The sequence below is a fragment of the Chlorocebus sabaeus genome, chromosome 22 (assembly GCF_047675955.1).
Source record: "Chlorocebus sabaeus isolate Y175 chromosome 22, mChlSab1.0.hap1, whole genome shotgun sequence".
Classification (NCBI taxonomy): Eukaryota; Metazoa; Chordata; class Mammalia; order Primates; family Cercopithecidae; genus Chlorocebus; species Chlorocebus sabaeus.
Genome location: NC_132925.1, coordinates 72,424,898 through 72,439,324, shown reverse-complemented (window position 1 = coordinate 72,439,324; position 14,427 = coordinate 72,424,898). Strand labels below are relative to the sequence as shown.

The 14,427-nt window shown below is 41.7% G+C and overlaps 1 protein-coding gene across 1 annotated transcript in view; it reads right to left on the bottom strand.

The window, feature by feature from the left end:
- Positions 1-1,541: 1,541 nt before the first annotated feature.
- Positions 1,542-14,427, bottom strand: part of SUCLG2 (succinate-CoA ligase GDP-forming subunit beta) — a 300,875-nt gene continuing 287,989 nt past the window's right edge. The window contains exon 11 of the mRNA XM_007984920.3: positions 1,542-2,680. Within this exon, the coding sequence (XP_007983111.3) occupies positions 2,565-2,680 (116 nt within the window). The 3' untranslated portion in view covers positions 1,542-2,564. The remainder of the gene's footprint in view (positions 2,681-14,427) is intronic.

Sequence of the window (14,427 nt, the reverse complement as noted above, 5' to 3'; positions counted from 1 at the left end):
GTAATGTGAAAAAATAATCTTCTCATTTTTTATCAAGGTTTTGCACTTAAAAAACAATATAATTCTTCATGACATTTTTTTTTCCTCAGAGAGAAAACTGAGAGGAAGAGATATGAAAATAAAATGCAGAAGAATTGTAATCTCATTCTTGGAGGAGGGGATAAAGCAAGTAAATCATTTATGTGATTATTTCATAAAAGGGTTAATAACAAGTACATAGCCTTTTATTTTCAAATAAGCTCAAAGCCAAAACAATCAAAAACATTGATTACAATTCAAGATGAGATTTTGGGTGGGGACACAGCCAAACCATATCAGGTAGTTAATACATTAAATGTAAACTTGTCTGAGTTTTTTATGGCCTGTAATATATTTATTACATAGAAGACCACAAAAATTCTTGTAAATGAACCAGGGCCTGGTTCAGAAATAGGTTACTGACCTGAAATTGATCACTGGAGTCATAAAGACTCAATTTTGGGAGGTGTCTTAGAGTTACCGAGAGAAGCTTCTTTCCTTCCTCTCTCCTTCCTCCCAATATTACTCTTTCTTTCACTTATTTGCTCATTTATTTTCTCTTTCCCTCTCCTCCCTCTCTCTTTCTCTTCTGAGGATCCTAAGTTTGAGAACCTCAAATGTAATGGCCAGCAGCCATTATTCACCTGTAAAAATGGCCTGAGAATAAAACTAATAGAGACAAGCTACGCTAAGGATGCAAAAAGAACAAGCTCTGATGGCTTTGAGCTTATTTGAAAATAAAAGGCTATTTGCTTGTTATTAACCCTTTTATGAAATAATCACATAAATGATTTAATTGCTTTATCCCCTCCTCCAAATTGGATTGACTGGAAACATCAATGATTGTGATTCAACATAGTGATTCATAGTCCTCTTCAGAGATCAAAACATTTAAAAATGTCTAGTTGACATAATATAGGTTTTTGTTTTTGTTTTTTTACTACACCAACTAGTGATTAAGCTATCAAAAACCAAAACACACCTAAGAAGACGTTAATATTTTTCATTCATTGCATAGGCATTAAGAAAGGATGTAAGACTGATCTATCAAATAGTTTATTTCTCCATGGCAAACATGGCTCTAAACAATAATGACTTTTATACTTTGGTCCACACATGAAATTTATAAGAACAATGTAAGCTGGTAAAAAAACAGCAATGTTTGGTCTGCTACATATTTATACATTGAAAGGAAAATTAATGGTGGCAATTGAGCCTTGCTAAATGGAAGGAGTTTATACTGGTATCTCCCTTTGCATTACGCAGACTGACATCACAGTTTAAACTGTCAGACATCTGAGACACATTCCTGGGATTCTGGTTTGTGTATAACTTTTATGCATTCAATAATCTCCTAACACAGAAATGGGTATCTGATAAAGTTGAGTGGAGCTGGAATAATCCTGGAATGACCCAAATTATCAAATTTTAGAGACATACCTAAGACACTAAGGCTAGTGTCTTTGTAGAAAAAAAATTGTTTGAGGAATAAAATTGACTAAAATGAGAAATACACACAAATGTTTCAGCTTACAAAACATAATTTTATTTAAATTTGTATAGATAAAAATCTACCAAAATTTAAACAAAAACTTTATGCAAATCCTTTCCCACAACAAAATTGGACATCATGGAAAAAACCCCACATTCAAATAAGGTTCCCATCTTTCTATCATAAACTGATAGATTCTGGGAGGATGAGGAGTAAGAGATAAACGAGGAGAGAAGATACCGATACCCAACACAATTTGATCTTCAGTGTTGTCTCATCTTGAAATGACTTAATAACAGAGATTTCCATAAGAATCAGGATTCATTTTTGACACAAAAATGAAAGCTTCCACTCCAAAATCACAAATAAGGCTTCTGGTTTTCTTTTTAGAGTGAGGTAAACAGTATATTCAATATTAAGGCAAGTGGTAAAAACATATGGATGGTATATTAATACAGACCTTCCATTATTAAATATATTTTAGAACACCCATGGATTTTTCAAACATATGTTGGAATTAGAAACCTGTAAAATCTGCTGCAGTGTGTAATAGCTATTTGCTTGAATGTCTTAGCAGTGCCTTTTTAGTAGGTAATGTGTTCAGTGTAATCTTGTGCCTTTTTAGTAATTAATATATTAAATATAATCGTGTCTTGAGTTTTTAAATGGTCTGTTTTCTTTTTCATTATGTAGGATTAGATGCCCACCAAAATTCTTGTAAATGAAGCAGGACCTGATTTCAAAGTCTGCCTACACACACAATATTTGGCCACATAGACCGCTCCCCAAAGTCTGCAAAACACTGCCTACTGAGCAGGCTTGCAGTGACAGAAAAGTATGAGAACTCAAGACATTATTTTTATAAAGACTAAAATCAGATTTAGGCTGTCTAGATATCTTATTCCAGAAAACAGAGATTTAAGATTTTTCAGTGATTCTTGCCTTCTCCCCCACCTTTTCTTCCCCAATGAGATAACCATTTCTTTCACAATAATGAATCATCCCTTTTTATGGAAAAAAGGCTTTCTTTCTCCATCGGATCAGGACAAAGATATCACTTCTTGGCCACACTGGCCACAGCCTTCTTGGCTGCATCCTCCAGGTCAACGGCTGAAGTAATGGGGAGTCCGCTGTTGCTGAGTATCTTCTGGGCCTCTTGGACGTTGGTTCCTAGAAGGAGAACAGGGAACAATCACTGAATGAAACTAGAAGTGGCGCCTTATGAAGTTTGCACGAGGATACACAAGACTCACCTGTCTACAGCTTTTCACTAGGAAATGAATTAAATATAGGTTCTGATCAAGGTCGTTGACAGAAAAGATCATGTGATGAAATTTATCTCAAGCTGTGGTCCAGCTAGAAATGAAGATGAAAGCAAGGGCTTGCAAGAGGGAAATGAACATGTTTTACTGATGGAAGCTGAGATGTCTGCTGATAATCGCAGCCATGTGGATCTAATGTGGTTTTGGCCCATACCAGAAGTCACCTGTCTTAAAGCCCTCTCGGACGTCATCATGGGTTTGGGCTATGACCTGATTTGAGAAAGGAAGTTCTGAGAATCTGCCTAGCTGTGCCCACAAATCCATTGCTGTGGAGACTCTGGCAGCATCCAGCATGTCCATTTCTGCCTTCTCCCCACTCTGTAAAATGAAATGGGCTGAGCCCTTCAAAATGGGCAATGCAGCCTCTGATGGCAATCTCTTGACTGTTCCTGGTGGACCTGGAGTATCTTCTGGCCAAGTCATCTCATTCAAAGGTGTGCCTGGGGACTATTTAACATGAGAACTGCTTTTCTGCCCTATTAGAGTGAACAACTCCTTTAGGAGAAATGTAGGAGAAATGTAATAGAATTTAAGTGTCTAATGAAATATCTCACGCTATATCATTTCCTGTCCTTTTATCTAGTTGGCAAGACAGAGCCTATTTATAAACAAAGACCTTGAAATATAGGCCTTGGAGAACTTGCCTTACCACAAAGAGTGCAAATAAAAAGAGGCACTGGGTCAGCACGTTTCATATAAAGAGACAAATGCTGGGTTAAATAGGAACTGGTGGATTGAAAAGATGATGCAGCACTGATTCTCCTGGGACCCTGGGTCTACCCAAGCAGCAGTGAAGATGAATGCTTGACACTGCGTCTTCAGCTTAAGGCTCACCTACTCCTGTATTTACAGAGGAAGCTGGTGAAAGGCCTCTCTGGAAAGTGACAGCATAAAATGTGGGAAGGTGCTACCTAAAATCCCCATCGTGGCTCTGCCATGTACTTGTTATGTAGTTTTGGGTAAATCATTTAACTTCTTTGAGCCTTAACTTTTGTCTCTATACAGAGCACTATCATCCTCATAATCTTCCCCAGAACTAATATCATCAAGTGTTTATCTATGCCAGGCACAGTGCTAAGTAATTTACACACAGCATATGAAATCTTTACAAAAACTATGAGTAGTCCTATTGTTCCTATTTTACAGATAAGGCAACTGAGGCACAGAGAAGTGAAACAACTTTTCCATAGTCACTTTTCCATAGTGGCAGAGATGGGACTTGAACTGTTCTCTGTAATTATAAACCCTGCATGTTCTAAAGATATGCTAGTCTGCTTCTCTGCTTGTAAAATGAGGACAGTAGAGCTGATGGTACAGATAGGGATGAGAAGCAAATGAAATAATGAGTGTAAAAGCATTTTTTGTAAATGGTGCAGTATCTGTGGCAGGCCTGGCTGGTTCTCCACCACAGACTCCTGCATCTCTTCTGCAGTGGAGTGCTATTGCTGGAATGCAGCTGCCCAGCCAGAAACTACATTTCCCAGGCCCCCTTGCATCTCGAAGGGGATATGTGACTGAGTTCTGGCCAAAGGAATGTCACATGGCCATGACAGTCTCCAAAGGGACTCTTCATACTCTGTTTTCCCCATGTGCTTTCTGGAGTGTTCCTAGTTGGGGCAGCCCTGGAAGTCACCTTTTTGGTTTTGGTTGTGTTTTGTCTTGTTTTTTGTTTTTGAGACAGGCTCTCGCTCTGTCACCCAAGATGGAGTGCAGTGGTGCGATCTCAGCTCACTGCAGCCTCAACCTCTGGGGTCCAAGTGATCCTCCCACCTCAGCCTCCTAAGTAGCTGACACTAAAGGCACGCACCACCAAGCCCAGCTTTTTTTTGTAGAGATGGGGTTTTTCCACATTGCCCAGGCTGGTCCTGAACTCCTAGGCTCAAGAAATCCATCTGCCTTGGCCTCCCAAAGTGCTGGGATGAAAGGCATGAGCCTTGCACCCAGCCAAGTCACTTTTTGAAGATGGCAATGACTCCTCCAGCCTGGATACTTTAATAACTCTGTGGAGCCAAGCATCCTACCCACTCACCCTCTTAGACCTTATGGGAATGAGAAAGACCCTTCTATATTGTTAAGACTCTGAAATTTCTGCATTCTTCTGTTGTTACAGGAGCTAGCATTATTTTGACTAACATATGACTTTGTAAATGCTGTGGAAGGCAGCTTCTAAAATGGCTTTCAAAGATCAATCACTCCTGCCTCCTGGTAGTCACATCTTTGTAGAATCTGTCCCCCTTGAGTATGATCTGGATGCAGAGCCTTGCTTCTAATATATAAGAACATGGCAAAAGTGATGGAATGTCACTTCTGAGACTAGGTTACAAAAGCCTGTAGCTTCAGCCTTGCTCCCTTTGACTCTTTGTTCACTCTGATGAAGCAAACTACTCTGCTCTGAGCTGCCCTCTGGAGAGACTCACCTGGCAAGGAACTGAGGGCAACCTCTGGCCAATGGCTGATGAGAAACTGAGGCTCTGGGTGTAATAGCCAAGGAGGAAGTGCATCCGGCCAACAACCATATGAGTGATCCTGGAAGCAAATTCTTCCCTAGTCAAGCCTTGAGATGTCTACAGCCCGGCTGACACTGTGATTGCAGCATTGTGAGAGACCCTGAGTGAGAGGATCCACCTAAGCCACGCCCAGATTCCTGACCACAGAAACTGTGAGATAATAACTGTTCTTTTTGTTAAGCTGCTAGATTTTGGGGTAATTTGTTAAGCACTGATAGATAAGTAACGCAGATGTAAAAATTTATTATTTCATTCATACAACCTGTGTGCGTTTTGATTCATTTGACTGTGGCAGGTGTTAGATACCAGGCTAAGGAATTTAGACATTAATCAATAAGCACGGCTTTCATGGAGTAATGACAGAGTGTGAAGCAAAAGCCCTGATGGACACAGGAGCAAATCAGTCTTTGGACTAGAAGGTAAATGACAGTTACATGTGTAAATTTTGTTTTAGACAGAGTCTTGCTCTGTCACCCAGGCTGGAGTGCAGTGGCGTGATCTCGGCTCACTGCAACCTTCAACTCCCTGGTTCAAGCAAGTCTCCTGCCTCAGTCTCCTGAGTAGCTGGGATTAGAGGCAGTGGCCACCTCTCCCAGCCAATTTTTGTATTTTTAGTAGAGATAGGGTCTCACCATGTTGGCCAGGCTGATCTTAAACTCCTGACCTCAAGTGATCCACCACCTCGGCCTCCCAAAGTCTGGGATTAGAGGCGTGAGCCACCATGCCCCATGTGTAAATTTCTGTCTCCTCCTGCAGAGACAGGGACTAGGCTCTTCTCCCTCTTCCTTCTTTTTTTTTTAGCACCTTCCAATCTCAACACAGCTCCAAGACCTCCAGAGAGGTGCAGGAGTGGTGCTCCTGATGTCTTCCTCCATCTCAGATCCTGCTCTTTCTGGAGACTAGTTTTTATCATGGTTCCCGCCCATTCAGGAAACTTCTTATTCAGTTTTACCTGAGTTCCTTTGCATGTTTATGGATGAAATGAGCTCTTGATCTTCTTAACTTTTTGAGATAACTTTAATGAGTTCTGCTTCCTTGCAACCAAGTAATCTAAATAATTCAGTTCCTTAATTAATATCCTCTTTAGCACCCAACTTAGCACCAGTATTCCCAAGGGAAAAGAAATGATTTGGAAATTCACGAGCACCCAGATGTGCTAGGCCACTGCCCTTGCTGGGCTTTCCACCCAGAGCTCTGTTGGGCTGATACCTCTCTCTGCTGAGCTGACACCATTCATTCACGAGGCATCTGTTAAACGGCATTTCTTTGGGGATGTCTTTCTTATCACCACCTCCCCATGCCCCAACTAAAGCAGGGGCTGGTACAATGAACTTCCAGAGTACCTTGTATTTCTAAAATCCTACCATGGATGAAGACTTATTGGGATGGCTCACTGATGTTTCCCTCGTCCCCTCCAAACATCCACTTTCCTTTGTCAGGCTTGCTCACCAGATACCTCCCGATATCTGTTAGCTAGCAGTATGTGCTGACCGACAGGGTAACTCCAGATGGGTTCCCACACACAGTGTGCTTGACGAGGAGTGGGTGGGTACTTTTTGACAGATCTCCTTGCTGTCCTAACAACTCTTTCCTAAAGGGTTGAAATAGATACCCCAAACTGCTCAAGGTGCAATCAGGAGGGATTTTTTGGGGGTCCTCTCAGGATTCCCCAGGGGTTTTGGGAGTGGTTCCTTTCGCTAGGAAGGGCCCAGGAAGAGCTGGCAGTGCTCACTGCCCTAAGTGAGGACTCCAAGCTGTTACTACTCCTCCCAACCTGTAGCAGTGCCGGGTGCCCCAGACAAGTGAGGCCTTGCTCGAGGCTAACACTGGTGGACGGGGCCAGGGGAAGAAAGGGGAGGGAGCAGCTCCCCAGAAAACCAGAGCCCTTCTCTCCTCCCAGCTGCTCCTTCAGTGCCTCGTGAAAATGCCTAATTGCTTCATAATTCTAGGATCCACAAAAATGAATTTTAATTACACTTGCAGTTACGCTTTAATTACAGACTTAATTATTAAGCATATACTAGGCATGCTCAGAACTAAGCAGTTTTGGAAGGGATTCTCATGTTCAAATACAAAGCTCATCTGTGATGAGAAATGGGTCATATGTAGAGCCACTGTGACCAGGCAGAAACTTGTTACAGAAGGGGAAGGGGGCAGAAAGAGACAGAGAGAGGAGAAAGAGAGAGAGAGAGAATGAGAGAGAGAGAGAGAGAGAGAGAGACAGACAGACAAATGAAGAGAGAGACAAGAAATAGAGGCATGAGGAATAGCCCAAAAAGGAACAGACATATGAAAATAAAGAGACAGGTAGAGAGTAAGAGAAATAAAGGAAAAAAGTGAGTTTGCCACGTGCCTTCCACACCAGCCTGTACCCTGATGCTGGCACCACGTCTTTGCAGCATTCAACCTGGTTTCTTCTTGAAGGCATGGCTCTAGTGCCCACTGACCCTGCCCCGGTAGTTAATAACCAGCTGCTTCCTCCTTCCTGTTGAGGGAACAACTGGAAGGGGAGATGGGGACACTCGGAGAAGAGAGGTTAAAAGGAAACCAGCTGGGCATGGTGGCCTGTAGTCCCAGCTACTCAGGAGGCTGAGGTCAGAGGATCGTTTGAGCCCAGGAGGTCGAGGCTGCAGTGAGCTGTGAATGCACCACTGCACTCCAGCCTGGGCAACAGAGTGAGACCCTGTCTCTATTTTCAAAATAAATAAATAAATAAATAAAAATGCAATACAATAAAATAAAAATAAAACAGCAGACAGTGGAACCAGGTCATTGAAAAAGAAAAGGAAGAAAAGAATTAGAGGAAGGCTTGGAAATGATCACAAGTTTGTGCGTTCCTTTTTTTGTAAAATGATATTATTTGAGTATTTAAGGTTAGTGTCTTCTTAATTCACCAAGTGTCTGACATCTATTCCCCAACCCTCTCTCTGCCTTTACTTCTAAATAGAAATGATCATAGCTGCTTTAAACTCTGACATGGAATTAAGTGTTCTAAAGAGAGTGTTTATGCCTGTGCACAGAATTACAAAGGAAATTGATCTCCTTCCCACATTTAAATGGTGCTACTGACATGTTCTAATATTTATTAAATGCTGCATTGCTTTTTAATGAGCCTTCAGGACAACACTTTTAATAACCACCTGTACAGATAACTGATCAACTCATGCTGCTGGAACCTCAGGCACTTCTTAATATCTGCTTGTTGAGAGCCATTCAGTTAAATGGTTATCTACTCACTGCAGCCCTTAAAAATGGAAAATCAAAGGGGAATGAATTTAAAATGGAATCTTGCTCTACTACTAGGGGATATTATAAATAATAATTATTAAAATGTTAAAAACTCGTGACCTCCTCGGCATGTTACCAGTGACTTTCTGCCACTGGGGGGAGTAAGAGAGCTGTAAACAAAGATGCAAGGTTAATTTATCAAAATTTCTTCTTCGCTTTTATTACACACAAGAGAAAATAAAGGTAGTGGGCACATGGTACAGGATTTTGTTGGCAAGGTGCAAAGGCCTCCTGCCTTTTATCGTAAGGCTGTGAAATCATTTTCCAGTCTGGAAATATGTAGAAACTGTAATTTAAAAATTATTATTTTAATAGGAATTCAGTTTTTTAAAAAAGAATACAGCAGTTAGCACTCACGGAGTACATATTAGGTGCAACAAATGTTTGTTGGATACATGAGTTAAGAGGTTCACAAGTATCTTGAAACTTAATCCTCAGAGCAACCCTACAGTCGACACCATTTTAATCCCCATTTTACAGGGGAGGCAACTAAAACACTGGGAGGCTTAGGAACTGGCCTGACATCCCTAGCAAGTCAGAGGCTGAGCCAGGACTTGAACCCAGGTTCATCTGAGTGCAAAGCCACATAAACACGCAGCTGGCCTTTAAGTGCTAGAAGGAATTCTAGGCATCCTTTAGAATAAGTCTCTTATTTTTACTGCAGGGAAAATGAGGCCCCGAGATATCAGACAATTTGCTTGGATCAATCAGTTAACCCTGACAGGTCTGATTCTTGGTCTAGTGCTCCAAGTCAGGGCTGACAAGTTTTAGTTTTTGGGCAAAAGCCAGCCAGCTGCCTCTTTTTGTATCACCTGCAAGTTAAGAATAGGGTTTACATTTTTAAATAGCTGGGAGGAAAAAAATCACAGGAACATTTTATGATACATGAAAGTTACATGAAATTCAAATTCCAGCATCCATAAATAACTTTTTCGTGGAACACAGCCAAACTGATTTGCTTAGAGATCATCAGTGGCTGCTTGTGCTTTGCAATGGGAGGGGTCAGTCGCTGTGGTACAGACAGTATGGCCTCAAAAAACTGAAGTATTTCAGTCCCTCTGCTGGAAATAACTGAGTCTTTTCCCCCCACTGGGAGAGGGGAATTCAGTGGAAACAAGCCAAATTCTCTAAAGCAGCAAATTCCTCCTCAAATGTCCACTGCTCCTGTATCCTTGCTCTTCCTCCCTTAGTCTCCTTTCGAGTGGCAATCAGATAGAGGAGGTCCATTTTCTTGGTGACCTGTAAATTTAGATAACTTCTCATGTCTCTTTTGCCTTGTTATTTTATGTCAGAAACAGAATAATTCATTGAGAATCAGAGGGAAAACTTCTGCTATGTCAGCAGCTCTTACTTGTTTGAGATGATATGTGCCAAATACCTAGCACCATGCTTGGCAGCCAACATCATTAGCCATCCATGTGGCCTCAGTCAAGATACCGACAAGGGTTTAGATGATAATAAGGATAGCTAACATTTACTGAGCCAAGGACTATTGCAAATTATTTAAAAACTCATCGGCTCCTTACAACCTTAGAGAGTTGCCCTATTTTTATTCCCATTTTGCAGAGGAAGAAGCTGAGATTTTAAACCCGGTTCTGTTCCCAAGTAGCTGAACAACCTGGGGAAGTTATTGCAGCTTTGAGGCTTTATATTTCTCCTTGAATGAGTATCTTAACTAAATGCTTCGCACCCCTAACATTTTATGAAGATTAAAGATGACATAAACTACTCTGTGTGGCTGTGTTGTACCCACACCTAATTTCCTTGATGATTTCTTCTCGCACAGTAAGAAGAAATCAACACTTGGGGTGGGAATGTGATAGTTATTCGGACCATCACAGAAGGAGCCCCCAGCTCCAGTGGCAGGAAGCCAGTGGCTAGGTTCTTCTCTACACGGTTTCAAAGAATGGTGTGTATGTGCTATGATCATGCAAGCAAGGCTTAGGATCAAGTCTAACATATTCACTGAGAGCTTATGCTAGTTGCTTATGCTTTCAATTATGTTAACCCTTAAAAAAAGCAACATAGATACTAAACCAAAGTGAAAGGAGCCTTAATATTAAACTAGAATGGAATGAACCCTCTGGCAAGCAAGAACACTTTACACTTCTGTGCTTACCCGCCATCATCTGCTAGGGATAAGATAATTCTTTTAAAGAAGGGGTGTTGTATACACCCAGACATCTGCATGTGAATTTTCCTTTCATGCTTCCCTTGAATCTTCCTCCTAGCTTTCAAGGCATGCATACTCTAATTTATGGATGATTTAAGAAATTTTCAAAGGTCATTTGAACAGTGTGAGACTTTTGTTGAAAATGCTGACCGTGGTACACCATTACTGCCTGAGACAGAATCACCCTCATCACTGCGTCACTGAGTGTGATCCTGTCCATCTGTGGGGAAATGACTGAGTGGACCTCATTGCTAAGATTTTCCTTGGGAGGAAGTCAGATTCTAAGAGCTTAATATTGCCTGCCAAATTCTTACTTGACTCTCATGAGACATTTCAGAGCTTAGGGGAGAGGGAGATTTAGACACAGACAACATGAAGATTTTCCAGAATTTTAGGTCTTGCTCCTGGCCTCTTCTCTACACCAGGGATCTGCAAGCTATAGCTCATGGGCCAAATCTGTTCCACTATCTGTTTTCAGTAAAAAAAGATTTACTGTGGCACAGCCATGTCCATTCCTCTACCTATCGTCTATTGCTGCTTCTACACTACAATGGCAGAGCTGAGTAATCACAATAGGGAATATACAGTCACAAAGCCTAAAATCCTGCTCTTTACAGAAAAAGTTTGCAGACCTTTGCTCTATACAATCCAAATTTCTGGCCTTGTGCTAAAGACAAGAAGACAAGAATCATCTTCATCTGGTGTTTCCAAGCTTGCAGTCCCTACTTCCGACTCTTGATATAGTGGTGGGAAGCTATACTTCTAGGAGAGAAAAAGCCCACCTATGGTCTCTTTGAATCGACAATGGCAAATATTGGCTCGAATTTCCACTCCCTCCACCCCTTCCCACATGTGTGGTTGGAAAGATCATAGAACTCTTTTTTCACTGAGCTGGGATATAGCCTCAGAATCTTTCTTGGCACAGCACTGCTCAGGCAGCCACTGCCAATAAAGAGAAGGTGGCATGAGATGAAAGCTGTCTTCCCTCATCTAAAACATTTCTCATGAAGTATTTCCCCGTAGGTAGTTCTGCCTCAGGACAGCCTCAAGGTGGCGCTCTCTGGAAGAGTCTTAGCGGGACACACTAAGCCTCTACAAGATGCTACAGACTGAATCACCTGTATGTCTCCTCCTGATATCTATGTGCTCGCTCGCTCTTTTTGATGGCTCATCAAATATGACTTTCAAGTGGAAATTGAGGCAGGAAGAAATGAACTGACTACTCACTCAGAAGATACCCGAGACCACACAGTGGTGTCCTGATATCATAAGGCAGCACTCAGGATATGCCAGTCCTGATACCTGCCCAGTTTTAAAACCTCTCCTTATAAAAATGGCCACACCCACAGCTGCTGCTCAGGGAAGCAACTTCAGGCTCTTGTTTCTGAAGGGATGACCACTGCCTAGAGTGGGGCAGCCACCTGACCAAAGGCAGCCCACTCCTGGGGCAGATAAGACCGATGATGTGCATTGGGGGATGTTTCCTTCGATGCAGAGGGACAGTCATTAGTGTAACCCCTCCTGTTCTCTTTGCCTATCACTAGCTCCATCTGGGATTGGTGATGGTGTAGGGAGCTGACTGAATACTCGAATGGAGAAAGTTGGCATGGATAGACCCGCCCCTTCCTCTGGCCTTCCTTTTAGGGATATGCCACTCAGAGTGAGTCCAGGTCATCCTCTGCTCCTTGGGTTCCACCCTGGGGTGGAAGGTACACTGAAGTCCAGTGGTGCCTGTGACTGGGTTTACAAAGCTGCCTAATTCTGAGGCTCAGAGTAAGGAGCTCACTGTTGGTCACACAATAAGGTGCATCCTCCAATTACTTCTTTTTCCTTTGGTGATGAAGGTACTATTTTTGTTTTCTCAGTCTATTTTATTTCTCACTGGGATCAGAACCCAGGTGGAAAAGGGTCTGTTGGGCCCCTTCAAAGACCCTAACCCCATGGCTTGGTTGGATGAGCTATGGACAATGGGAGTGGCGGCTATTAGATAAGCTAATTAGATTGGCTACCTATGGGATCTGGACTGTTAGGGAACACCGTGGGATCAAGATGGCCTTCCTGAGAGGCCAGAAGGTCTCAGAGGCACCAAGAAAAAACACAAAGGAGTGAGAAAGTCAGTTCTGTGGACCATACTCTGAGAACCACTACAGTAAAAGCAGTAACAGACACTTTAATATGATAATTATCCAAAAGTCTTGTACACTTCATCAACAAACTCAGATTACTATACTCAAGCAGTCCCATTGAGTCATCATCTACTGTATTAGTCTGTTCTCACGCTGCTAATAAAGACATACCCAACAATGGGTAATTTATAAAGGAAAGGGGTTTAATTGACTCACAGTTACACATGGCCGGGAGGCCTCACAATAATGGTGGAAAAGTAAGGGACGTCTTACATGGTGGCAGGCAAGAGAGAGCATGTGTAGGGGAATTCCCCTTTGTAAAACTATCAGATCTTGTGAGGCTTATCCACTATCACAAGAACAGCACGGGAAAAACCCACCCCCATGATTCAATTATCTCCCACAGGGTCCCGCCCACAACATGTGGGGATTATTACAATTCAAAATGAGATTTGGGTGGGGACACAGAGTCAAGCCATATGGTTTACAGTATCAATCTTGGAACAGCTCAGATTTCCCAAGCTCTGTGTTAGAGCCATAATTCCCTGGAGACCTTCTCAAGAAAAAGTCCAACGATATTTTGACCCTGCTGGTGTACCCCCATCCTTTGATATTAAGACTCCCAAACAGCTGTAGCCTGTGTTGTTCTCCATGCTTGCCTCTCTTTTTGTATCTCTTTCTTTCTCTACTCTCTGCCACTCTCCTTTCTCCCTCCTTCCCTGAGACTGTCTGCCTCACATGCTTAGATCTGCACAATACGGACTTGATAGAAATAATAATCACAAAGGAAAAATGAAAACAGCACACACTCCAGTCAGCAAAGCCTAATATGAACATTAAAACATACCAATGAATTACATCTTCTTAGACGTGTAAATGCAGCATAATTGATCCCAATAAAAGTAATAAAAGGAAAATAACTGACAAAGCTAAAAAGAAAAAAAATTGATCAAGGAGTTGATGAGTGCATCAGTATTGGTGTACTTCTGATTAAAATGTTGATGTCAGACTGTTTTCAGGGTCAAAGTGATCAGACACCCTCAGATTTTAAGAGTCAACTCTTCTCCTGTTCTTAAAGGGGGACAGGTCTCTATTAGCAAATTATATTATTGTTTGTCACTGGAAATAACTAGAAATGAATGCACACTATGATTGACCCATTCTTTCTGGTGATCCTTTTTGTGCCTGAGTTGTCACAACGGCCCACAATGTGTTAGTTATTCATACATTTCTAGAAAGGCTAGTTACCCTGCCTTAAACTTTTCCCAAAAGATTTAAAGGAGTGCATCTTTTATTTTCATACTCTGCTTAGTATTCCAGAAGAATTAAATAATTTTTATAATACCCAGATGATATTCATGCTGAAATATGCAAAATACTACATTCAAAGATTATTTTCCTTAATAGTCTCTGCTGATTGCATCAGAGGTCTGCCTGAGATACTAAGAAGAAGCTTTGACATTTCTAAATTTGTTAGATGTTCAGATTTGCATCTTTTAAG